Genomic DNA, 25339 nt, shown 5'->3' with positions numbered 1-25339 from the left:
ATTACTTGGTAGCAATCTCCCCAACTCAACCCCCCCCCAATGTATAAAAGCTAGAATAATAATGACCTACCACACCAGACTTTTGAGACAACAGGCATGATAAGACATTAAGAGCAGTAGTTGAGCAGCAGGGAAGTTGCATTCACAGACAGTTCCTTCAATTCAAAGTGACCAGCTTTATTCCCTGAGTTATCCTGGGTTATCTCAGTACTGTGCTGGGCATCCAATTTTCCATCCATAATTCAGTAACAGTATAACTAATGATAGTGCTTAGGTCATTAATAACTCGTTTTGACAAAGATTCCCTTTTATGCACTGGAAGCATAAGACTGACCTTATGCATATCTGGATCATCTGATGGAGCAATTTTTGACCAGGCAAAAAATTAGCACAGTAAAGTATAGCTGCTACTTACATAGCATACCTCCGCTTTAAAAAAAAAAAGCAAGCACTGTAAAATTGCATTAGGCTTAAGTTTATCATCATGAGACAAAGTCTCTTGCCAAGATCCTCTTTTTCACTAATGCTCTGGAATGTTATTCATACGGGTCATGCTCTGCCAGACCCACTTATCTGTGTATGCTCTTAAAAAGGCACTGGCAAGTCTGTGAAGGGGGGCAATCATTCGCAGTTTGAAAATGGCTTAACTCAGGGCCAGAAAACCATCCACAGTGGCTCTCAATTCCACAGGAAAGCTTCTTCTGCTATTTATCACCAGTTATCAAGTAAAAAGACCAGAGATAAGAGGATATTCAAAGATGTTTAAACTTTAAATATCTGCCACAGGAGGAAAGCATGGAAATCTGTGCTTCACCAACATGAAAACTGCATGCCACTAAACTGTGCTTTGCAAGCAAGAAGCTTTTTGCAGTGAGTGGACAAGTATATAATGGAACTGTGCTTTGTAGGTTTGGTGGGAAAATAGCCTCTACCCTTAGCTTAACTCACTAGAAGGTGGCTGTTGTTATTTTCTCCTCTCAGGGCTGAAAATCAGAACAGACTAATCTCAGCTAAGGAAATCAAAAGGACAAAACAGGAAAACATACACCCAACTCCACTACTTAGTTTTTCTAAACCAAAGAGTCTTTGTTATAAACAAATGATCTTGGGGTCTAAATATTACTACATAGCCACCCAGAAAACTTCTTTTTTAAAAAAAAAAAGCAAACAAGAATGTAGGACAATGTTCTAAAGACAGAAAAATAAAAAAATAATCAGCATAATCAGCTATTAAGCTTACATGGCCTGTATCTGTGCTACTGCATGAACTGGTGCTCTTCTAATTTTTAGGGTTTTAAAAACTTCATCATGGATTTTAACTAGCATGCAAAGGGAATATTAAGAAACATCAAGATGGGAACAGTATACACACCACTATCTTATATTTGGTTTACATAGTGTGAAGGTACACTGAAAAATCACAGCTCTTTGAAAACGCTTAACAGAGAATTATTAACATCACAGAATGATAACTGAAATCGCTATTTAGCGAAAAGCATTTCCCCGTTGGAATGCATTGAAATCTGTTTAATGCGTCCCAATGGGGAAGAATCGTTGTTGTCTAGTGAAGATCAGCCATAGGAAAGGCGCTTTGCGAATCGCCGATCAGCTGTTTAAATCGCTCTCTTGCGAAGCTTAGGTCCCGAAAACACCTATTTTGCAAGCGCGGGAGGAGCTGTCAAAATCGCCATCTAGCGAAAATCAGTTTGTGAAGCAGGGACCAAACATTGTCCAGCGAAACTCCCCCATAGGAATCACTGTTTTGCCAATCCCTATAGCGATTGCAAAAAGTCAATGTCTAGCAAAAAAACTGTCATGCAGGGTAACCGTCTAGCGAGGCACCACTTGTATTAGCTAGGGCTGATGGGAAACGCAGTCTAACAACAGACAAGAACCGTTTACTTTGTTTTTATCATAGCCTAGAGTGGTCGCAATGACCAGATAGGTGGGATATAAACAGAATAAATAAATAATATATATAAATAAATTTGTAGGCCGCCTGTCTCCCAGCAGGTTTTAATTCTTCATTACTAATTTATTTGTTGCATATAAATCCTGCCTTTGTTCCAGTGATCTCAAGGCCACATACAAGGCTGTCTTCCTCTTCACTTTATTCTTTCATTCAACAGCCCTGTAAGGTTAGTTGGATTGAAAAAAATGTGACCGGCCCAGGCCAACCAGTGAGCTTCTGGGCCAAGCAGAGACTTGAATCCAGGTCTCCTGAGTGCTAACGCAACCATTTTGACTACGACACACCAGGGGTTCTTTTACCTGGCAATGAAAGCACAATTTCCATTACAACCTCTTGTAATTAAGAGAATTCTAGTGTCTAGCAGCAACAATTGAGATATAGATGGTGATTCTTACAAAGTAACACACATTTGTTGCTGTAACACACATTTGTTGCTGTACTGTTTGGTGGAAGCTGCTCTCCCCATGTACCTGGAGGACCAGCAAGCAGTCAGGTGGAAACCTGCTTTGACATGTAGACTGTTTTTATTAGATCAGGACATTTGACTGTAGATATATTTCTTATGTTCCAGCTTGTTTTCATTAGCTTGCAGCATTTCCAAATGAACACTTCATTTATCCAACTCAAGTGAGTAACCTTCTTTGGATTGGCAGCAGCCTATTATGTTTCAGGTATCAATCATATACCCATTACCTAGTGGTTTGGCTTTGTATTTGATCCCTCTGTTTGGAATACTGCCCAAGACAAGGAGAACAGCCACTTCTTTGGAAAGCTCTCTGACATGAATATTTTCAGGTTAAGAGTGGGGAGATGTGGTGTTCTTGATAATGCTAGAGTCTAATCCCCACCATTCCTCATCACTGGTGACACATGATGGGAGCTGTACATTCATGTCTTCTGAAGGACCGTACGTTTCTCTCCTGTGTTATAGGCAATACTGTATTAACACTGATTTTTACCAAAAAAAAAAAAAAAACAAAAAAAAAAAAAACAAAAAACATGAAGGTGTCAGGGAATGCCTTTTAAAGACAGTTGGGTAAACCCATCAGCACATTGGCATCAGTAATATGATTGCTTCAACCTATGCATATGGCCTCATTATGGCTTCGTAGTTCCACAGCTCAGCTCAGCTGTGGAACCATTAAATCAAACACTGAATGTGGGACCACAGCCACAAAATACTCCTCATATGGTAAAATCCTACATAGAGCCAACGTGTCAGTTTCATTGTAATAATAACCAGGAAATACAGTAAATTCAAACCATAAAGCCAAACAAACTGGAATATGAACTGGTATATTAACAGATATGGTTGCAGCGCCCAAGTAAGCCATCCTTATTTATTTTGAAGGGTGGCCTGCAAATTAAGCAAAGTTGTGCAGCAGTATGCTTTCTACAGATAATTTTAAAAACAACAACAAAAAAAGTAAAGTCGTACCTGCTGCGGTGTTCATAGCTTCCTTTACATCGAAATTTGTGTGCTGGAAACACAGTAAAAATGCCTTCTTCTGAACTGAAGTACTGCCACTTAATTCCTGGGTTGGATTTCAGATTGTCAGCAAGAACTATTTAAAAAAAGGTGGGGGGATTAATAGTGTTAGAAGCTGAAGGAAATCTAAAGTATCATTTTGATTAATAGTTTCCATTTTGACATAGCATTAGTGTCTCTGAAATGAAATGTCGAACTTCAGGAAAATATGTTTATCTAAACAATTACTATTAACCACCAACTGCACTTTTAATATAGTTTTAGTAGTACTTAACCTCAGATTAATGATTGCTATTACAAAAAAAATTTAAGTATGTTTCATTCCTCTACTCTTTAGGGCAAACTTAGACAATATAAGGTTCACAGGTCATATCCAGTCCTATAAGACTTTTCTCTCATTGTACTCTAAGCATTATTCTATCATAGATCTGCAGACCTATAACCCAGTAATTCCAGCAGTTTAAAAAAAAGAGTTTTCTGACTTTTCTCAAGGGAAATAGTGGACTATTTATTATTTGTGTGCCTCACACTACATGACAGATTATATAAAGATGGAATACAGATTCTGTGCTAAAGTGCTACAGAAGCACAAGAACAAATTTCCAAATAGACAAAGAAATGAAAACAAATACAGAAGTTGAAAGTTATGATACTTTAAGAAGTGTTCCTTGGCCAGTTTACAGGTAACCTCTTTAATTACTAGCTTGACTACCCATTCTATGAATTCAGGGCAAATGGATTTCCCAGACAAGATTATCTGAAAGCACCGAAGCATCCAGTTTGGTCTGGCTCAGTGTGGGAGTACTGAGGGTTGCTCCTCAAACACCTGCTGTCGTTAAAGTGTCTTTTGCCTGAAACTCTTGTTGAGACAGTTCTGTCCTGCTAGATGAGCTTTTGCTGCAGTGAGAGCAAACCCATCCCCCAACTAGTAGCTGGATACGTGTCTCTAGTCTACGGTCTGGAGCTCAGTCTCAACTCCTTCCCTCTGGAATACCATGTAGGAAGAAGGAGAGAGAGTAGAATCCCCCTATTAATCTAAACTTCAAGTTGACTGCAAATATTAAATATCATTTCTTGTAGAGAATGACACAAATATTATTAATTGTACCTCACACCGTACTATTCATATTAGTCTTAACATTACAGAAAATGACAACTCACTCTCTCTTTTGTTCAATGCACCCTCAGAAAACACTTAACTGCACAGGTGGGTTAGTATTGTTCTCATCTCACAAATATGGAGCTGAGTGCAGAAAAATGCAGTAATGTATCCAAAAGCTCAAAGCAAGCGATGCAGCCAAGCAAGTACTGTAATACAAAGTTCTGGGGACTTTGCTCCTAGCTCCAACTTCAAGTCCCTAGGTTGTGCTCCTTCATTCTCTTAAGCCTGTGTTTTAATTATTCAAACAGGCAACTTTTCAAGTGCAGATTTTTAATTTATGGAGTGAGAGATGAAGTTTTATGCAATACTGAAGCATGGTAAAGAAACAGCTGTTAGATACATTTTACCAAATAAGCCAGAACACCAGCAGTGTGTTATCCCAACCTACACTTACGAAACAGAAACAAAGAACTCCAGTACTATCTTGATAAAGCTATTACGAAGTACAGCTAAATAAACAATAGTTGCTGACTCAACATTAGTATTATTCAATTGATGTTATGAAGGGAGGAAAGGTGTGCCAAGTGGCTCTCACATAAATTCCACGAATCTCTCAAACAGGTACAGGCTTTTCAAATAAAAACATTAAAATATAAAATGACTAGACGCACAATCCAGAAAAACATACACCTACACACATTCACTAGATCCTTGGCACACCTAGTTCTGAAAGCAGTGATACACTGCTGGGTAGGTGCACTGTTCTGTCAAAAAACCAAAAAAACCCACAAAAAAACAAAAAAACAAAAAAAAAAACACACAAAAAACCAACCCTACAGAAACGACCATATAACTAGGACTTTTGAGTTGGTTATGCAATCCAACCAGAAAGGAATCATACATATAGCCCCCATCACTAGCTGCACTGATTCAAATGGCAGTTATTGCATTCCATGTGTAACACCTTCTTCAACTGTCCTCTTCAGTTGGAACTGGCTTTGTGATAGCATCACATAACAAAATCAGAATTATTACATGGTATCAGTGTGATGCCATCAAGCTCATAATGTATTACTTATGTGCACATGCATATGAATTTACTCTGTGTGTGTGTGTTTAGTCGTTTAGTCGTGTCCGACTCTTCGTGACCCCATGGACCAGAGCACGCCAGGCCCTCCTGTCTTCTACTGCCTCCCGGAGTTGTGTCAGGTTCATGTTGGTTGCTTCGCAGACACTGTCCAGCCATCTCATCCTCGGTCGTCCCCTTCTCCTCTTGCCATCACACTTTCCCAACATCAGGGTCTTTTCCAGGGAGTCTTTTCTTCTCATTAGATGGCCAAAGTACTGGAGCCTCAGCTTCAGGATCTGTCCTTCCAGTGAGCACTCAGGGTTGATTTCCTTTAGAACTGATAGGTTTGTTCTCCTTGCAGTCCAGGGGATTCTCAAGAGCCTCCTCCAGCACCACAATTCAAAGGCATCAATTCTTCGGCGGTCTGCTTTCTTTATGGTCCAGCTCTCACTTCCATACATCACGACAGGAAAAACCATAGCTTTGACTATTCGGACTTTTGTTGGCAAGGTGATGTCTCTGCTTTTCAAGATGCTGTCCAGATTTGTCATCGCTTTCCTCCCAAGAAGAAGGCGCCTTTTAATTTCAGGGCTGCTGTCTCCATCTGCAGTGATCATGGAGCCCAGGAAGATAAAATTTGACACTGCCTCCATATCTTCCCCTTCTATTTCCCAGGAGGTGATGGGACCAGTGGCCATGATCTTAGTTTTTTTGATGTTGAGTTTCAGACCGTTTTTTGCACTCTCCTCTTTCACTCTCATTACAAGGTTCTTTAATTCCTCCTCACTTTCTGCCATCAGAGTGGTATCATCTGCATATCGGAGGTTGTTGATATTTCTTCCGGCAATCTTAATTCCGGCTTGGGTTTCTTCCAGTCCAGCCTTCCGCATGATGTATTCTGCATATAAGTTAAATAAGCTGGGGGACAATATACAGCCTTGCCGTACTCCTTTCCCAATTTTGAACCACTCAGTTGTTCCATGACCAGTTCTAACTGTTGCTTCCTGTCCCACATATAGGTTTCTCAGGAGACAGATAAAGTGGTCAGGCACTCCCATTTCTTTAAGAACTTGCCATAGTTTGCTGTGGTCCACACAGTCAAAGGCTTTCGCATAGTCAATGAAGCAGAAGTAGATATTTTTCTGGAACTCTCTGGCTTTCTCCATAATCCAGCGCAAGTTAGCAATTTGGTCTCGAGTTCCTCTGCCTCTTCGGAGTCCAGCTTGTACTTCTGGGAGTTCTCGGTCCACATACTGCTGAAGCCTACCTTGTAGGATTTACTCTACTACATCTCATTTGCCATTTACCACAAATAACATCTTGTTTTCCACTCCTGCAATACTATTAACTACAGAACTCACAAACTTGTAATCTCATAAGGCAACAGCCTGCTGAGAACCAGAGAATCTCATAGCAGTGCCCACATTTCTCACTTTCTATGCCATCAGGAAACATACAAAATGGGAACCCTGATCCCTGCTGCTTTGTAGAAACACTCTTACAGAAACTCAGAAAGCACAGTACAACCTGATAGCTCAGATGGATCTGTTTCACTCAAAATAAAGTTTGCACCGACATATTGCTTTTATGTATCTGATTCTCCTTAATGTCCAACTTTACTGTCTCAACATGCCAAAGAGCTGGCCCTGGGTTCTCAGAGGATATGTAAATGGAGTAGGAACTGTGGAAAAGTCTAGCAGGCTGGAGGTGGACTGTGTAGACCTATTCAGTCATTACTTACAGTGGATTGTGTAGCTCTGTTCAGTCCTTACTTTCACATTTGACTCCAGCACACTTAGACATGGAGAGCAGTATACTGTATCTGTTGGAGAGATTTCTGCTCATGTACAAACTCCACATCAGCAAGAATGCCAATTCTACAGGTCTCTTGCTCACATGAGGAGTCACATGTGAGCAGCAGTGACACACAGAGGGTTAGCATTTCCCTCTACACATGATGAAGAGAATTGGGTAGAAGTCTAAGCAGGGCTTCTACCTGCGTACCTAACTAACAGAGAGGCTCGTCACCAGAAGGAAGTATCCACATGGATGGAGAGCTGTTTTAATGTATATAACTAATGAACCCTAGTGCTATGGTGGGTAATTGTGTGACTCCACTGCAAGTAGATTACAATCACACCATATTTCCTTTCTGTCACAGCCTCGTGGCGCAGTGGTTAAACTGCTGTACTGCAGCCAAAACTGTGCTCACGACCCGGGGTTCAATCCCAGGTAACCAGCTCAAGGTTGACTCAGCCTTCTATCCTTCTGAGGTCCTTAAAGTGAGTACCCAGCTCACGGGGGGGGGGGGGAGGCAATGTGTAGCCTGCATAATTAACTTGTAAACCTCCCAGAGAGTGCTTGAAGCGCTATGGGGCAGTATATAAGCAACACACTTTTTGGTTTTGTCAGTGATGCAGAGCAAACAAAATTAACCCTGTTTTTTTTAAAACTGAGATAAATGTTATTGAACTGAACACACACACTTTGTAATAATGAAAGCCACAAAACACTGAGTTCTACAGTGTGATTTGTGTCAGGTTTCTCAGTGGAAAAATCACGATTTAGCAGAGTATTTGGCAGTTCAGGCAGTCCAGGAATAATTCACACGCAGTCCACCAGCATTTCTTTCAGCATAGTGTATTTACATCAATATATACAGCAGTCTGGCAGCATAGCAGGCAGATGTGATCTTCAAGCAGGTGAAGATATAACTAACTGTACAGCCATACATATATACATACACAGGACCAATCAGGTTACAAATTACTTCATCACATTACCTCATCCCAGGGTTGCATCAGCCCTGGGTTACATCATCTTTGCTGAGTCATCCTGACTCAGTTTCAGCACACCTGATTGTTATGGCTTCTCATTAAACCACTCCATTCTGTTCAGGCCTGCAATTTTCCTTGACAATTTGTTATAACTGCTACCAGTTCCATTCTCCAAACAAAAGCAATCTCTTTGCATTGAATCTAGTAGATCATTGCCATATCGTGTATATAATGTGAGGAAAGTGCTCCTCTCACTGCAGCCTAAGGCACTCAACTTTTAATATCAAGATGTGACTTATTAAAGTAACTGCTCTATAATGAGCAATTGTGTTCCATTTTTAGTACATGTTGATATTATACTTTGAAGATTAATTAGTTAATGATTCCAATATGCTTTACATCTTCCAAGTGTTACCCATTAAGTGCTAAGCATTATCATATTCCCTTTGAAGTTTTATAAGACTCTCTTCACAAAGGGTTCGCCTTTTGCTATGTCCTTCACGCCTTTAAGGTAATCTGTAATCAGCAAGAACTCGCAGCACATTTGTATAGGATTCTGTAAGCCTTTATCTTTCTTGCATGATTCTGACAGCATTGCACTGGAGTCATGCGGCCTCAATATCCATCTCTTAAACGTTCACACCCAAGTCTTCAGCTAAATGCAGCTGGATGTCCTCCATTTAAAAGGAGATGCCCTCAGGATTTGGCCAGTTTAAAAATTCCGAGACTCAGCCCTGAATAAAATGTGCAACTTTGAACAGTAGCACCATTACTAAATATAGTCAAAATTGAAAAGAAACAGAAAGGGAAAGAACCTTAAAGGCTGACAGGGTTATTTTGGCATAACTGTGGGTCCTGATGATGGCAATTTTAATTGTATTTTAATTGTATTTCAATCATTTTATTATTATTGTATTGAATTTTAATTATCGTAAGCCGCCCAGAGACCTCTGGGTAGAGTGGGCAGCATATAAAATAAATAAACAAATAAATAAGCCCCTGTGATCCAGACTCTACTTTAGAGCAACATTCCTCATAGTAGTGCCCTCTCAATGTGTTGGACTTCAATTTCCATAATTTCTAGTCACTATCACTAATGGCCAAAAATCTGGAAGGCTCTATTTTCCCATCTCGAGTCCTTAGATGTGGCTGAATTACATTTCCCAACATTCCCATCCAAACTGACCAGCTGGAAGAGTTGATAAGCATTGCACTTCAACATCATCTGTGCACTGATGGCTGGGAAGCAGTACTTCAGAGGTTATACCCTACCAGATGCATGAATAATCCTGATCTGGCTGGTATATACACATCCTTTGATTACAGGGAGAAAAATATAAACAGAAGGGCAACCCCCCACCCCTCCATACACAAAAGAACACTAGCACCGAACTCCAAGGTTCACATAAGCATAGAAATGAGGTCTAGGTTGTTTTTTTTTTTAAGACAAGTCTCTGCAGATCTTGTTCTGTTTTATTCTTTAATTTCATAAGTGTGTGGTCTGTTTTAACAATTTACAGCAATCTCACATAGCCAGCACCAGAACTCCAATATTACATAATTTGTAACCTTGGTTGGCTACTGTTTCTATGACATTGTTTGCCACAGAGCTGGTGCAAGTAACAGTACTCTTTTTTTGCTGAAACAATTTCATTAGGACACAGCTGTTACAAATAATTTCCACAAAGAAGCAATATTGATAGACAGGCACCAGAAATGAGAGGAAGTATGTTTGGCTATCTAAATGCTAGGATACTGATGGTGACTACTATCTTAGGAAGCCTCATGTAGCACCTGTAAAAAAATACAATGGAAACATTCACCTTAGGCTTAGCCCAACACCAGTTAGCTTATGACTCTAAAACTAAAAATCAACTTGATAAGTAGAACTTTCCACTGAAAAGCAGAACTGTTTTTTTTAAACTCTCCTGTGAACATGAAACTTGTCCCCAAACTAGTTTTGATATAAACATGAGGATATTAAAGTACAGGAAAGCATTTTAGACATTAAAAAGCATGGAAGGAATAAAAAAAAAGAGTTGCCAAAGCACATCTCTTAGGGTTTACAGCAAAGAAGAAAGTATGACATCTCAGTGGGGAATTTTAGATGCTTTACTAGATGGAAAATAAAAGTGCACCTGAAAGAGGAAAGAAAGCTTTTTTTTTTCAGCTGAAGTAAGGTGAAGGTAAAGGTTCCCCTTGACATTTAGTCCAGTCGTGTCCGACTCTAGGGGGCAGTGCTCATCCCTGTCTCCAAGCTGTAGAGCCAGCGTTTGTCTGTAGACAGTTTCCGTGGTCACGTGGCCAGTGCGACTAGACACAGAATGCTGTTACCTTCCCACCATGGTGGTAGCTATTTATCTACTCGCATTTACATGCTTTCAAACTGCTAGGCTGGCAGGAGCTGGGACAAGCAACAGGAGCTCCGTTGTGTGGATTCGATCTTATGACTGCTGGTCTTCTAACCTTGTAGCACAGAGGCTTCTGCGGTTTAACCCGCCGCGCCACCACGTAGTAGTCTCTGCTTATCTCACAGATGATTGTAGACTGTGGTCACAGAAAACTAAGCACAGAGTTATACCAAAATTGGCTGCTCTCTCTAGGGACAACAGAATGAATTAACTAGCTGAGGGGAAAAAATACTGACAGTTTCTAAAGATAAGGAAGAAAGGTACTGAGAGTGCAATCAATTGTGCAACTCTGCTTAAATTTCAGGAATAATCTGTCTTGTTTGGAAAAGACCACATTATTTAAAGTTTTAGACAATGGATTGATCCCTTAACAAAACAAATCAGTAAAGATGTGTGGTTTCATAATCTTTTATGATAACCTAGGGAAAAAAAACCTTATTGTTCCCCTGCCCCACTTCAAACAAAGAGTGCACAGTACTCTAGCCATCAATAAACAAAAAGTAAGTTCATAAGTGTCATTCTCACCACCAAACCTAGGAGGATAATAATGACTACATTTACTGAATTGGTTCAAATTTTCTGTGTTTCAATTCCCTAACAAGCCCTTGGGTTATGAATTTAAAATCTTTCCATTTTGCCTGTGTTATCCAAAACAATATAATTGTCCAAGATCCTGTTGTATAGTTATCCTAGTGGAAGGGAAAAAGCATAACTCACAGTGGATTCCTCATTGTGCACCACTCTAATGGCTTAGCATATGATCAGAAATCCAAGCAAGGATCTGTTAATTGGTGGCAATTTGCCACTGCTAATTACTGTATTTTTCACACCATAAGACGCACTTTTCCCCCACAAAACAGGGGGGTGGAAAGTCTGTGCGTCTTATGGAGCGAAGAAAACAGATTATATTTTCCTGTTTTCTTCTCCTAAAAAATTGGTGCATCTTATGGAAAGGTGCGTCTTATGGAGCGAAAAATACGGTATGCTATAAACCAGTAGTGAATAGTTAGTTGGACTGTGTTACTTGGCCTGCAGTGTAGATGTTTGTATTTTTAGTGGGGACTTTTAGTGGGTAGGGAGTGTTGGGGGATTTTTTACTGGGTGGGGAGTGTTTGGGGAATTTTATGTGTGTGCATGTGTCTGGTCTCTGGGTGTCTGTGAATTTCATTGTATGGGTATACTGTGTATATACCTACAATGACAATAAATAAATAAATAAATAAATAAATAAATAAATAAATAAATAAATAAATAAATAAATAAATGAATGAATGAATGAATGAATGAATGAATGAATGAATGAATGAATGAATGAATGAATGAATGAATGAATAAATGAATGCAAAACAGCATTCTTGGAAACCAAAGAAGAGTGGAGATTTTCCCAATATACCAGCTGAACAAGGAGAATCCCACCATCTCTAGAAAACAACCAAAGACCACACAGGGCCCCAGGGCAGCACACTTTGCACCCTTGCCTTAGTATTCAAAGTACAACCCAGCCTCCATTTTGTTTCTCCGCAGGTCCTTAATATGCCCGTATTCACCTCGTGTTGTGCCAAAAAGAAGAAAGAAGTCATCAGTTCAAATTTACACCAAATATATTGCTAGATGAGCAAGAGAGAGAACCAGGTGCTCTCAGACCTAAAATAACAGCTGCTTTATTTGAATTTGAATACAATTCTAAAAGCCAAGTCAGGCTTTTATTAACCTCCCCACCCCTCAAAGGATGAATAGCTTGGAGAAATATCTTATGGCCTCAGAAAATAACTACATAACCAGCTTTAAAATCTACCAAGCAAATAGGTCAGTTCTCAAGACAGAAAGTCCATGTACATCAAAGAGGGGAAGTATTTCAGAGCTTCTCCATACATCAGAGTTAATGCTGATTACTGCAAAAGAACCTGCGCATTAGACAAATTTAAGATCAAAGAGGCTTCTTGGACTGTCATTACTAAAAACTGAAGTAACTGATGGCACAGCAGTCAAGATACACAGAAAAGAAATGGAGTTTGTTATAAACTACAACGGGCCTTACATGGCATGTTGGAATAAATAAGTATGTACCCTGTTTTTCCCAAAAATAAGACCTAACCTGAAAATAAGCCCTAGTATGATTTTTCAGGATGCTTGTAATATGTATAAGCCCTACCCCAAAAATAAGCCCTTGGTTAAGTGAAAGCCGCCCTCCACCGCTGCACAGCAACCAGAAGACGACACGACTGTATTTGAATAAATGTAGATTCTTGTACATGAAAAAAATAAAACATCCCCTGAAAATAAGCCATACTGAATTTTCTGGAGCAAAAATTAATACAAGACTCTATCTTATTTTCAGGGAAGCACAGTAGATAAAACCATAATCACAGGAAATCATCATTCTGGCATTAAACCTCAAATGGTAAAATACACAGCAGCTTCAGAGACATTTAAAATTCAGTTGCTAAGCCACTTGATATTAATTCTCTGCAGTTAAGATGCAGCAATATATACAAAACAGGATTGTTACTTACCAGAGTTTAAGTCACGGCCAGGATTAAATGCTCTGCTATTCACAGTGGTGGACAGTCTGTCACAGCTAATGGTTCTAGATACATTTGTGTTGAAATTACCATCAAACCTGAAATGAACACAAGAGCAAGATGAATAGGACTGGTACCCCAATTCTGCCTTTAAAAGTCTGATCTTTGCCTTGAATTTGTATTTGCAGAAGATGGTTTTACATTTGTATTGCCTTTAATCCTTAGCATAGGCAAATCTTATCCATTTCATTTCCCAATGGGCAGGCACCTCATAAGTTTGTGAAACAGTCTTCAACTACTTATATGAAGTATGTGAAGACATGATCCCATACACTAAAGGCCAGAATCCTGTTGCTTAACATAGTAAATTGCATCAGAGTAGGCCCACCGAATCAAAGGTGACTTAGTGAGTGAATTCCTCCATACATTTGATTGATTCAAAAGGGCCTGCTTTAAATGTGATTTAATGTGCTAAAGTAAATTGCATCAGAAGAGGCCCATTTGAATCAATAAAATCAATAAAACCTATGGAGGGGACAACAGAGGACGAGATGGTTGGACAGTGTCATCGAAGCTACCAACATGAATTTGACCCAACTCCGGGAGGCAGTGGAAGACAGGAGGCCCTGGCATGCTCTGGTCCATGGGGTCACAAAGAGTTGGACACGACTTAACGACTAAACTACAACAACAGTGGAGGAGTTGACTCACCAAAGCATCATTGAGTCAATGGGCTTATTGTAGTGCAATTTACTACCTAAAGCAACAAGATTTTGGACAGAATGTATTGGCCAATATTGTAAGAAAGAAAACGAGTGATTCATAATAAGCATGCTATGCCATTAAAAAGATCCAAGCCAATTACAAATATTCTAAAGGAGCAAGGAGAACCTTCAGTCTTTGGGCCAGATGCAACCCTTGGATGTTTCTCATCCAGTGTCTTTTTTTTCTCTAGCCCCCACCCCTGTTTAGTTTCTGCACTGGCTGAAGATGAGGGGGCTCCTTCTTAAACTCCAGACAGGAGAGATATGCATGAAACTACAAGGGCAAGGTCAGTCTAGCTCAGCATCCTGGCTGAGGCTTAATCGTTGTGGCCTGGATTTGGATCATACCTCTCCTTTCCCATTAATCTGCACTGAGAAAAATCTATTCATTCAAAGGGAAAAGATTTTTTCCCCCAGTACAAACTGTAGAGGTGGGAAAGGCAGCACTGCACACATTGCTGAGTACCAATCCAGATCAGAATCACATGCTTGCAATGTGCACTGGCCCAGGACAAATTGGAGGGGAGAGACTGTTGTCGTTGTCTTATCATACTACTGCAGTAACATATGAACTGTGCCAAAGAAGGATATGGTTATGGGAGGACCGTACAGACGTAGCTTTACAGCAACTTCAAAACATGGTAATCTCTCTCACACACACACTCACACTCACACACACTGCACAGAATATAAAAATATCAATTCTACTAGCAAATCTCTATGGTAATACATTTTTTGCTCTTGCCTGAACTATAAGTATATGCAAGTGCACTTTAAATACTTTTGCAACTTCTTATATTACTTGTATTTTTGTATCAAAGAAAAATGTTAATTTTAAAAAGTAAAAACAAAAAGTCTCAATTTATAGTAAAAACACAGATACATGACTTGCAACTGAAACTTGAGCATGTTTACTTCAAAGTACGCAAGTCCTATTGAGTTCAAGAGGTTTCCTGTTATTGCTTAGGAAGTGAAACGGTCCAGATGTAAAGGATTTCCAACTGGGTGCTAACATCTGTCCTCTAGGTAAAAGGAAAGGGGTACATTTTATCATTGCAACTGCTTCTAACAGCCTCATTAAATTCTAAGTCAACTTAATGGAATTAAAGCTTCTTTCCAATAACTATTGGAAATATTTATTACAATTTTATTTTTCACACTTAAGATAGATCCTTTTGTTATGATCCAAACAGGTAAAATAAAAATGTCACTGTCCTCAAGAGAAGACGAATGCTAGAATGCAATCTATAATGCTGATATTCTTCTCTTTAGAAAGTTGGTCTTCATGGTATCACAGAAGGGATATCTCCAAGGCTGGGATTTGATCACTCCTCCTCCTCCCTCACATATTTATTTTACCCACTTTTTCTAACACAGTTAGTAGTAGTAGGACTTAAAAACATTACCTGACAATTGCCTAACGATTCATGTGCAAGTTTCAGAAAACAAACTCTTGCCCTCCAGACAAGTAAAACATAATAAAGAAATCAAGACAGGAATAGAGGGAGCTCTTTAATGAGCCCCCACATCTTTATCAAATACATGAATGTCAATAATCACACGTTTTAGTGCAAGCTCCAATTTCAATTTTAGCTCCAGTTGCCCTGGAGAAAAAAAACTGGTTTTGGTGGTAAATAGCTTCTGCAATGAGAAATGATCAAAATATTATTTTAACTTAAGCTTCAAGAGAAAATAACATCCATTCCCACCCCCAACCCTCTTCTTTCTCTCCTTTTCCTTTTTCTATATTATATGAAAACCCTTCCTTCTGGATTCACTTTAATGAACAACTGATCGAAACTGCATCCCGAGGGAGAAAACAGAACTGTGACTCCCACTTTGATCTCTTCCCCATGGAGAAATTCACTCCCTGCCTAGCTCGCAAGATGTTCATTTGATTGACGTTTGCTCTGATGTGCAAACTGCTTTGAACTTCAGACATTTAATTCCCATCGGGCAGCAGTCTTTTTTATTCTCCTTCAACAGGATTTACAAGCAGAAGATCAGCAAATGTAGAAGATAAAATAAATTTGCAGAAGCTTTGAATCTTACATCAAAACAGTGTTCAAGTAAGCTCCAATTGGATTTCATTCAGCCTCTATTCACAAAGTAAATCAACTTCTTCTTCTTCTTCTTCTTCTTCTTCTTCTTCTCTCTCTCTCTCTCTCTCTCTCTGTGTGTGTGTGTGTGTGTGTGTGTGTGTGTGTGTGTGTGTGTGTGTGTGTGTGTGTGTGTGTGTGTGTGTGAGAGAGAGAGAGAGAGAGAGAGAGAGAGAGAGAGAGAGAGAGAGAGAGAGAGAGAACATGTATAAATGAGACTCATCAGCTGGGGTTAGTTTACTGTATTAAGTCTCATCCTTTTTCCCCACACTTTGTTTTAAGTGACAGTGAACTTAAGGCTGTTCCTTTCCCCACAGATAAATACAACTAATCCTTTTAAAATGTGCTATTTTCTTTGAAGTTCAAATATTAATGAAAAGGATATTCTTATAAATAATATTTTATTTTCATACTGTAGTACTCAAACAGTAAAAGCAAACAGGGACATCCTTCAAAGTTCCAATTTTTAAGGCAAGCAAGCTATTTTGTTATCCTGGGGGTGGCTATCCAATATGCGTGGACAAACAAATACTGTTTATATGGCATTGTAATGACACAAGAACAAGAAAGATTTCTTACATATTTATTTACTTCCTATTTATTCCTTATACAGTAGCAGGATGAGACTTATTATCAAACCTTTTAAATGTATTATGAATCAATGGCTCTCTTACCTGGCACCGGACAAATGCCATAATTTTTGGAGACAAGTTGCTTTACGCTAATAAATGACAATAGACATCAATCTGTTACATCCTCAGTTGTGCAATTCAACATGATGATTTCTTAACTTGGGCAAAATGCCTCCAAATGTTGCACTGTTTGAGTAGCTATGCAAGAGGATTTTGGCCAGTTAGTCCATCTGATCTTTGGAAGGGGAGAGTATAATTATTATGCATTGTACATCCTGCTGTCACTTGTTTGTTTAGAAGAGATTATTTCTAGCCAATGCCATACATGCCTTCACCAACACATAAAAGCTAATTATTAACCAGGATTTAATTGTCTCTACAAAATACCTACACCTACAACTTAACTGGAATTATCAGACTTCCTAAAGATCTTTACAATACTGTTGAAGTTCCATTAGGCTGAGAACAGTTCCGTACTCTAGAAAATGTGAGTCCACAAGCATTTACAAAGACCACTATGAGAACTCCCTTATCTCTTAACTTAACAGCCCATGAGAGGACAAGTAAACAAAAGAAAAGGCTGTGATAAAGCTAAACTGCAATAGCAAATATTTAAGCAGCTATTTAAAAAAGGTGAGCCAGACCACTTCTGAAGGAGTTATCTCATTCTTAAAGTAAATTATTTTCAAAACTAGATCTCTAGGTTTACTCATGCAAATATTACATTAACGAATCTAGTGGAAAGTTGTCATATAATATGTGACAGTGATAAGAATTTTTCCAGTGTAGGGTTGTTATTGTTTTGGCAAACAGAGATAGGTAAAAGCATTCCTGATGGTTTGCTTTCTTTTGTAAATTGACAGAATAAGATGGGACACAAAAAGCAAAAAGTGTGACAGCCATAGTGTATGTCGAACAATATTAATTAATTATCGAATATTTACTAACCAATTAACGGAACTCTAGAAAGGTAACACTGAAGTGTTAAACAGTAGTGAAAAACCTGTACATTTAGGCAAGGTGTGTCTTGATATATGCCTGACTGTACAACCAAGATAGGCTCAGCATTTCATCAGTTAGTTGCGGTTAGCTGCTGCAAATTACACAAACTTTACGGACTCCCAAAAGGATTCTGGCCATTCTTTCTTACATCATCTATATTGGTTTCCAAAAGTCAGACTCAGTTTGACAACACATTATTATTTATAAATAATCACATCAAGAAATGGTGTTTGTGTGTGTGTGTGTTTTCTCCTTGCAAAAACCCAGAAAAATCTGGAACCTCTTAGTTCAGGCCCCATTTACATTATCATTGATTAAAAACCCCATCCAAAATGATTTTGCAGAGAGAAATTAGAGATAAATGCTATAAATTCAAATAGAAACACTAGTTAGCTTCCTTTCACCTTACATTGATGTAAAATAAATGAATGAATTAATGAATGAATTAGAATTTATCACAGAATGAATAGAAATGCCTCAAAGGTTGATACTTTGGTGTAAAGAAAATCATCTCACACTTAACATCAAAAAAACTAAAGAACTCATAATTGATTTTAGGAGGAAGAGAAATGTACATTTACCACTGTACATAAAAGGTGAGGAAGTGGAGAGAGTTGGTAGTTTTAAATTTCTGGGTACTTACATCTCAGAGGACCTCTCATGGACTATAAATGCCAACATGCTAATGAAGAAGGCACAGAAGAGGCTGTATTTCCTGAGAATGCTCGGTAAGTTAAATTTATCACAGCATTTACTTCTGTCATACTATCGTAGCACCATTGAGAGTGTCCTAACCTATGGCATTCTGGCATGGTTTGGGAGTAGCTCTGTAGCGGACAAAAAAGCTCTACAGAGAACCATTAAAATTGCCCAGAATATCATCGGGCTCCAGCTACCAACCCTGGATGACATCTTCACGTCCCGCTGTCTAAGGAAATCACATAGCATCCTGAGAGACTCTTCCCATCCTGCTTATAACTTTTTTGAACTGTTACCATCTGGCAGAAGATATAGAACAATTAAGACTCGGACCACACATTTTCTAAATAGTTTGTATCCCAGAGCTATAATTGCAATTAATAATGAGCTTAAAGACCACCAGTAGTGAATAATTAGTTGGACTGTGTTACTTGGCCTGCGGTGTAGATGTTTGTATTTTTAGTGGGGGACTTTTAGTGGGTGGGGAGTGTTTGGGAATTTTATGTGTGTGCATGTGTCTGGTCTCTGGGTGTCTCTGAATTTCGTTGTATGTGTATATACTTACAATGACAATAAATTATTATTATTATTATTATTATTATTATTATTATTATTATTATTATTATTATTATTATTATTATTATTATTATTATTATTATTATTATTAGCAGTAAAATGGAGTGGGGATCAGTCCACCCAGACCAACCCTTACCTTCATCTACATGCCATTGTGACCATGGAATATGTTACATCCATTTTACATTCAATGGCACTGTTTTCTAGTTTTTATCTAATTAACACGAATGTGAACATTGCAAGATTACATAGGCTTTGACAAGCAAGGCCTCTTTCAGTGTTGTGATATCAGTTGGTGCAAAATGGAGAAAACTGGAACAGGATCATTCTTGCCCTGAATCGCAATAGCTGGAATACTATACCACAACATGAAATCACACAAGAACGGAATGGTGAATTCATAACCCATTCATTAATTTCATATTGTACTAAATTTTATTTAATATGGAAGATGCACTAGTTTTAGCTATATGCCTGAAGGGCATGTCTTCTAAGGACCATTCTCAATGACAGCTAAAAAGGGTGTCTCCATTTTCAGAAGAAAATACCCCCACAACCAGTAGATACTACAAACAAACAACAAGCAATGGCTGTTGCCAGAGTTTTCCATTCATGAGTTTCACAAGGATAATAGTCTAGTAACTCCTAAAAAAGGAAAACTTATTGACAGATCTTTGGTCTTATTCATTAAGCAGTTTTTTAAAAAATGATGTTTCCGAGCTATATACTGTATTGTGTTTTCAAACTTCACTTGTAAAATGTCTGTTTGCTCTAGTTTTAGCTCAATTACTTCGATTACAACTCAATTATATAATTTACCTAACAGGTGCTGGGGAGGGTCTGGCTCAGGATGAATCATCCCTGGGAATAAGAAAGAAAATGTTTCTAGAGGTCTCAAATTACAGTCCCAAATTTATACCTATCCAGGACTCACATATTCATGTTCTTCATAGTCCTCAACCAGGTTCTGCAAATTTAAATTATGCATTGTGGGGATAAAGTTGAGATGGTGTCTTCTATCCTCCCTTTTTCCATAATATTAAAGTTTGAGATTATGCAAAGAAAATGTCTGGAAATGATACACAGGTAAAAGAAAGAATTTACGAAGTTCACTGTCACTAGATGTGGCAATGGCTGCTGGGTTAGACACAGAGGCTTGGGTAAGTTGTTTTTTTCCTAGGATCTGTAGTCCAAAAGGTAATCTTTTAAGGTTCTGCATAGATTATTTTAAATGAGGACTAGATAACTTTATGGAGGGGTATCAACCATGATTATCCAATGGATTATCCAAGTTTGGAGGCAATATGCAGCTGACAACCAGTTAATAAAGGAGGGTTTGTCCTGCTTTTCAACTTCCTAAAAGCATCAATCTGGTCACTGTCATAAATAAGATGATGGTCTTAGCTGGCACTTTGGCCAGATATAGCTGTGCTCTTCTTAGCTTCCCATGTGTCTATTTGCCAAGAAATGGATTGGGGGTGGATTGCAAACCTGAATCTTAGAAAGAACCATCCACCTGCTTTTCTGTCTTTAACACATCATCTGTTTCAACACAACTCTTTTTCCAACTGGCAATCTTTTTAGCTTACAGATGGCAGGTCAGGATACTGTTTTCTAGGAATGAGCACCACTAAGAATATCTCCTACTTGAGACAAGCAAAAAACAAACAAACAAACAAACAAACAAAAAAACCTGGACAAAATAGTGATTTCTTTAAAGGAGCTGGAAGGAAATGTAATTGAGCTCACTCTTTCACCACAGAACAATTCGTTGATCCCTTTGGTCTGCACCTTCAAGCTGTACTAAGATATGCAGACCTCCTTCCAATTGTGTGACAAACTACTGCAATTGCCTGCCTAGCACTACATGAAACAGAAGACTGCAACGTAAGAATCACCCCAACTGCTTCTTCTTCAAACCTTTCCTGATTTGGAACATGCTGTAAGCCTACACCATCCATTCTCAACGGGGAGGGGGGCATATGTGAAGGGGAAGACTGGAAACAATTATTCACACACTACTTTATAAGGTTCGTTATGTGCCTTACACAATCCTAATTTGGCCTATATTTCTTTCATATTGTGTTTATGGCCGTGGCCTAAAAAGATTGTGAATGGCTGGCCTACATCATTCCTATGTATTCCCAGCCCCCAGCTTAACTATATTCAGAAGTCAATGCACAGTCACATGGATGCTTCCAGCATACACTGCATGGACATACATCTGAATAGCAACTCTTATAAGAAATAACCCTGGTTATCCTGGTTATTTCCAGACTTCTTCAAAATAAGCTAGCAGGGTATGGTTGGAAAAGCAAAGGATATACACCAAATTTCTCAAAAGCTACTAAACTAATTCCTTTAAAAATTACAAGGAACACAAATAATAAATTTATCACTAAATCTATAACCTTACTCCGACAAAATGCTTTATCAGTGTAATTCAGGGAGTCCCAAGCTATTAAGAGAATGATAACTTCAAAAGACTATATAAAAGCCAACTTGCTACCAAAGATTGGCAGACACTCATACCTCTGATAATTATTTGCAATACCCAGGAAACACAATTTCCATTGTCTTTTTATTTTATTTATTTATGTATTTATGTGCTGTCTTTCTTGACCCAGTCATACATCAAAGGCGAAGAATAAACATAAAAGACTCTTTTATTTACATTTTCTAAAATCCAGTATCCTTTTTCATATACTACATTTTTACTATCCATTATATAATTTTATATGGGTTAGTTAATGTTGATCAGCCCACGAAACCATGTTACATTCAAACCATAACATGGACAACCTTTTCAACTTTCATGCTGGCAATTTTTTAAAGCAACAGCACTAATTATATATCTCAAACAACTATTTCATGTACGTAAATGACAAAGAAATTAACTTTCCTTCTGCAGCATCCTACTACATATGGAAGCCTTCAACTTTCCACAACACGCAGGCAAAATTCAATGGCACCAAGCTGACAAAATCAACTAGATCACCATGCTGAGACAGTCATGCTTCAGACAAAAGCTAGATCCTCACCACATAATCCATGTACAGGATTTTCCTTGCCAAATAAATACACTGTTTATGCCACTCATACTCATAAGCAGACAGCAAGTTAGATCATGACAAACTATATTAAGAATGAGCTTAGAAGGCGACCCTACAACAGCATCTTGGAACGATTTCAGATGGCCTGTTCCGCCTACTGCTAACATCAGGTGTGCCCACGCAAGACTTGATTAATACGATCCCTGGGAAATGGGCGTTTCCCCACCATTAAGACCACTCCCCCCTGAGAAGTATTTGAATACTTACTCCATCATGGATGGTGGAATGGTGCAGCAATCTTGAATCGCAGTTAGGGGTGATGTCAGATGAGCAGTGTAGGAAGCTTCTACCACATGCTTGTTTCGATTTACCACATCCAAGTAACGGTTAAATTTTTCCCGAATTTTTTTTGCCAGCTAGAAAATTTAAAGAGGAGACATCAAAAACACTTGCCAGCATATATATTTTGTAGTCATTATGCAAGAAGAAATAGCCAAATATGTCACAGAATGCAATGCGGCCAAAATTCTGAAACAAATTTGCTGTGAACAACTGTATGTTTATTTTCATATGACATACATCTAGCGAAGGAAAAGTAATCCTTTGAAAGAGAAATTGGCCAAAATTGAATTGAATATTTATTCAGGCAATAGTTTGATGGCATGAATTTCAACAGCAAATTACTGCTAGCTAAGAAGTCAACATTTATGTTTCTTGTCATATTTTCTTGTTGGCTTAGTGGACATTCAAATATATGCTGCCAGACTTGAACAACTGGACATAATTTAACAAAACCGTGGCCAATATCGAAGTCTGCTGTACAAAAACCACTTAAATAATTTGAAGGGAATATACACATCATTTAAAATGCACTTCTTATATTGTTTGGTCTTTTTCGTTTTCCATGACAACCTACCTAATTTTCAATTATTAAGCCTTCTAAATAGTATTTTCCATTAAAACCACACAGAAACACAGCCTGGAAAAAGTTTGAGTTTTGACTATGATTCTTAGAATCTTACAGCCAGCCTACTGGGGGATTATAAAACCCGTACTTCAAAATAACTTCTCCAATCTCTAGATAGAATCTTAAAATCTATACTAAGTCCAACATACCTTTCAGGAATAAATTCTACAGGAATCCAGGTAATACATTTGCGAATGGATAAAAGTGATATGAAACTGATCTGGGCCAGTACAGTACAGTATATCAGAAGGACTCTGATATTATGTACAACCTGAACAAAGGTAAATTAGAGTCTGTAAAATGTCCAGTCCCGTGAGCAATATCCTTTAAATGTGATGACAAAATCAATTTCCAACCTCTTATGGAGTCCCTACTGATTCAAGGGGACTACGTCAGTGAAACTTAGTATACTAAGCAACAGAATTTCAGACATGGAATCTCAGGATGCAGACCAGAAGGCATTAGTGTACAGGAACTAACAAATCTAGAAGCACCATGTGGAAGAAGACTTACAATTTTTGTTTACTTGAAGGAAGTAAGATAAAAATATGCTGAAAACACAATTTACAGTGCCAAGAACACAATATAGTTTGTTATCTTTTCAACCATCACAAAATTGTTTAGAAGTATAATAGAATATGTTCCAGAGATCAAAAATAAGATTCAGTTTTCAATATGTTTTAGTATACTTAAAAAAGAAACTTGTACATAACTAATTTACATGGAACACAGACTGCTTAGGAGGAAAATGTCTGGAATGCTCCTACAAGGTAAGTTAAGTATTCCACAGCAGATTGTTGCACTTAATATAGTTCCAACACTATACAAAACATGGAAAAGTTACTTGTTTGTACTAAAACTCCCTTAATACCACAGTCAGTAGTCCTGTCAACAAGAGGATTCTAAGAGCTTCACTATTGAAAAGTAAAGTTTCCAAACTATCCTATACTTACCTGAAAGTAAATCCCATTGAAAACAGAATTGCTGTTCTTGTTGTTTAGTAGTTAAGTCGGGCACCTCTCGCTGCTGCCTATTGACTGCCATTGCCCAATCGCAAGAAGATCGCTGGAGGGGGCGATTGGGCAGTGCTGGCAGCAGTCAATGGGCAGCCGCGAGAGGCGGCCGAGCGTGGCTGCTTCTTTGCCTCAGTCTCTGCCTCCTCCCGCTGCCTTCTGTATATAAAACAACCCTCAATTTTTCCTCTAATTATTTTAGGAAAGGTATCATTTTATACATGGAAAAATACAGTACTTCCCTCCAGTCTACACGGACCAGCATGAGCAAAATGAATGATGCAGTTACAATTGAGCCAAGACAGTAGCCCTTAACCCCAACACAGGATGTTTCTGTTCTTTCAATGGCTTCCTTTTGCACATCCTGTTTTGCACAGACCTACATTATAAACAACCTCTTAAAATAAAATCTAATATTCTATAACAAGTCTCTCTCTTTCTGTAAGTAACGTCCAGGCCAACTCTGGCGATTGGCCCTTTCAATCATGTCATTCATATTCATGAGCCAATTTGAATGAACCTATGAGAGAGCTGGAGGGGCGGAGTCCATGAATATACAGGAGTATATAGGAGGCTTGGCTGAAGGAGGAGCAGGCAGATAGAGATAGATAGATATAGATAGGGCTGGTTAGTTAGAGAGAGGGGGAACAGATACTGAGAGAGATACAGCTGGTTAGGAAAATAGGTACAGAAGGTGGTAATGATACAGCAAGAGAAAAGAAGTATGTACTGAGAGGACTGTTGATAATTTGTTTATGTATAATATGTATCTGAGAGACTTCTGCTATTATTCAATAAATAATAAACTTCTGCTATTATTCAATCTGCTTCATTTCAATAAATAAATTCTGTTTCTGTTCACAAGTCAAGTGTTCGGACAAACATCATTTATATTGTGGATTGAGTTAATCCACTGGTGGCAGCAAGAAGAAAACACAACGTGAACCTTTGTGAGGGAAAGACAAGCAGGGGCCACAAGGGCAAATGCCACACCAACTATCACCTAACCATGTTTTCAGAACTCAACCAAAACCCTGGTAGTATACTATTTTCCTCAGCCAATTTTAAATTTTCCTCATAATTTGTGCAAGACATTTCCCACAGCTTGCAGCCCAAATGAAGAAAGAGAATAATCTTTTAACAATTTACAGCTCACAGCAAAATGTTCAGTATCGCAGTTTAATGCATTCTG

General features: G+C 38.4%; 1 protein-coding gene across 3 annotated transcripts in view; it reads right to left on the bottom strand.

Moving 5' to 3' along the window:
- The window catches only part of CACHD1 (cache domain containing 1), a 161954-nt gene that overhangs the window by 55691 nt on the left and 80924 nt on the right, over nt 1-25339 (bottom strand). For all 3 annotated transcript variants that reach the window (XM_072997750.2, XM_072997751.2, XM_072997753.2), the window contains exons 3-5: nt 22435-22583; nt 13334-13440; nt 3411-3537 (exon numbers count right to left, since the gene is read on the bottom strand). In XM_072997750.2, the coding sequence (XP_072853851.2) occupies nt 3411-3537; nt 13334-13440; nt 22435-22583 (383 nt within the window). The remainder of the gene's footprint in view (nt 1-3410; nt 3538-13333; nt 13441-22434; nt 22584-25339) is intronic.

Source organism: Pogona vitticeps, chromosome 4, assembly GCF_051106095.1.
Source record: "Pogona vitticeps strain Pit_001003342236 chromosome 4, PviZW2.1, whole genome shotgun sequence".
NCBI classification, from domain to species: domain Eukaryota; kingdom Metazoa; phylum Chordata; class Lepidosauria; order Squamata; family Agamidae; genus Pogona; species Pogona vitticeps.
This window is presented reverse-complemented; position numbering and strand designations above follow the sequence as displayed.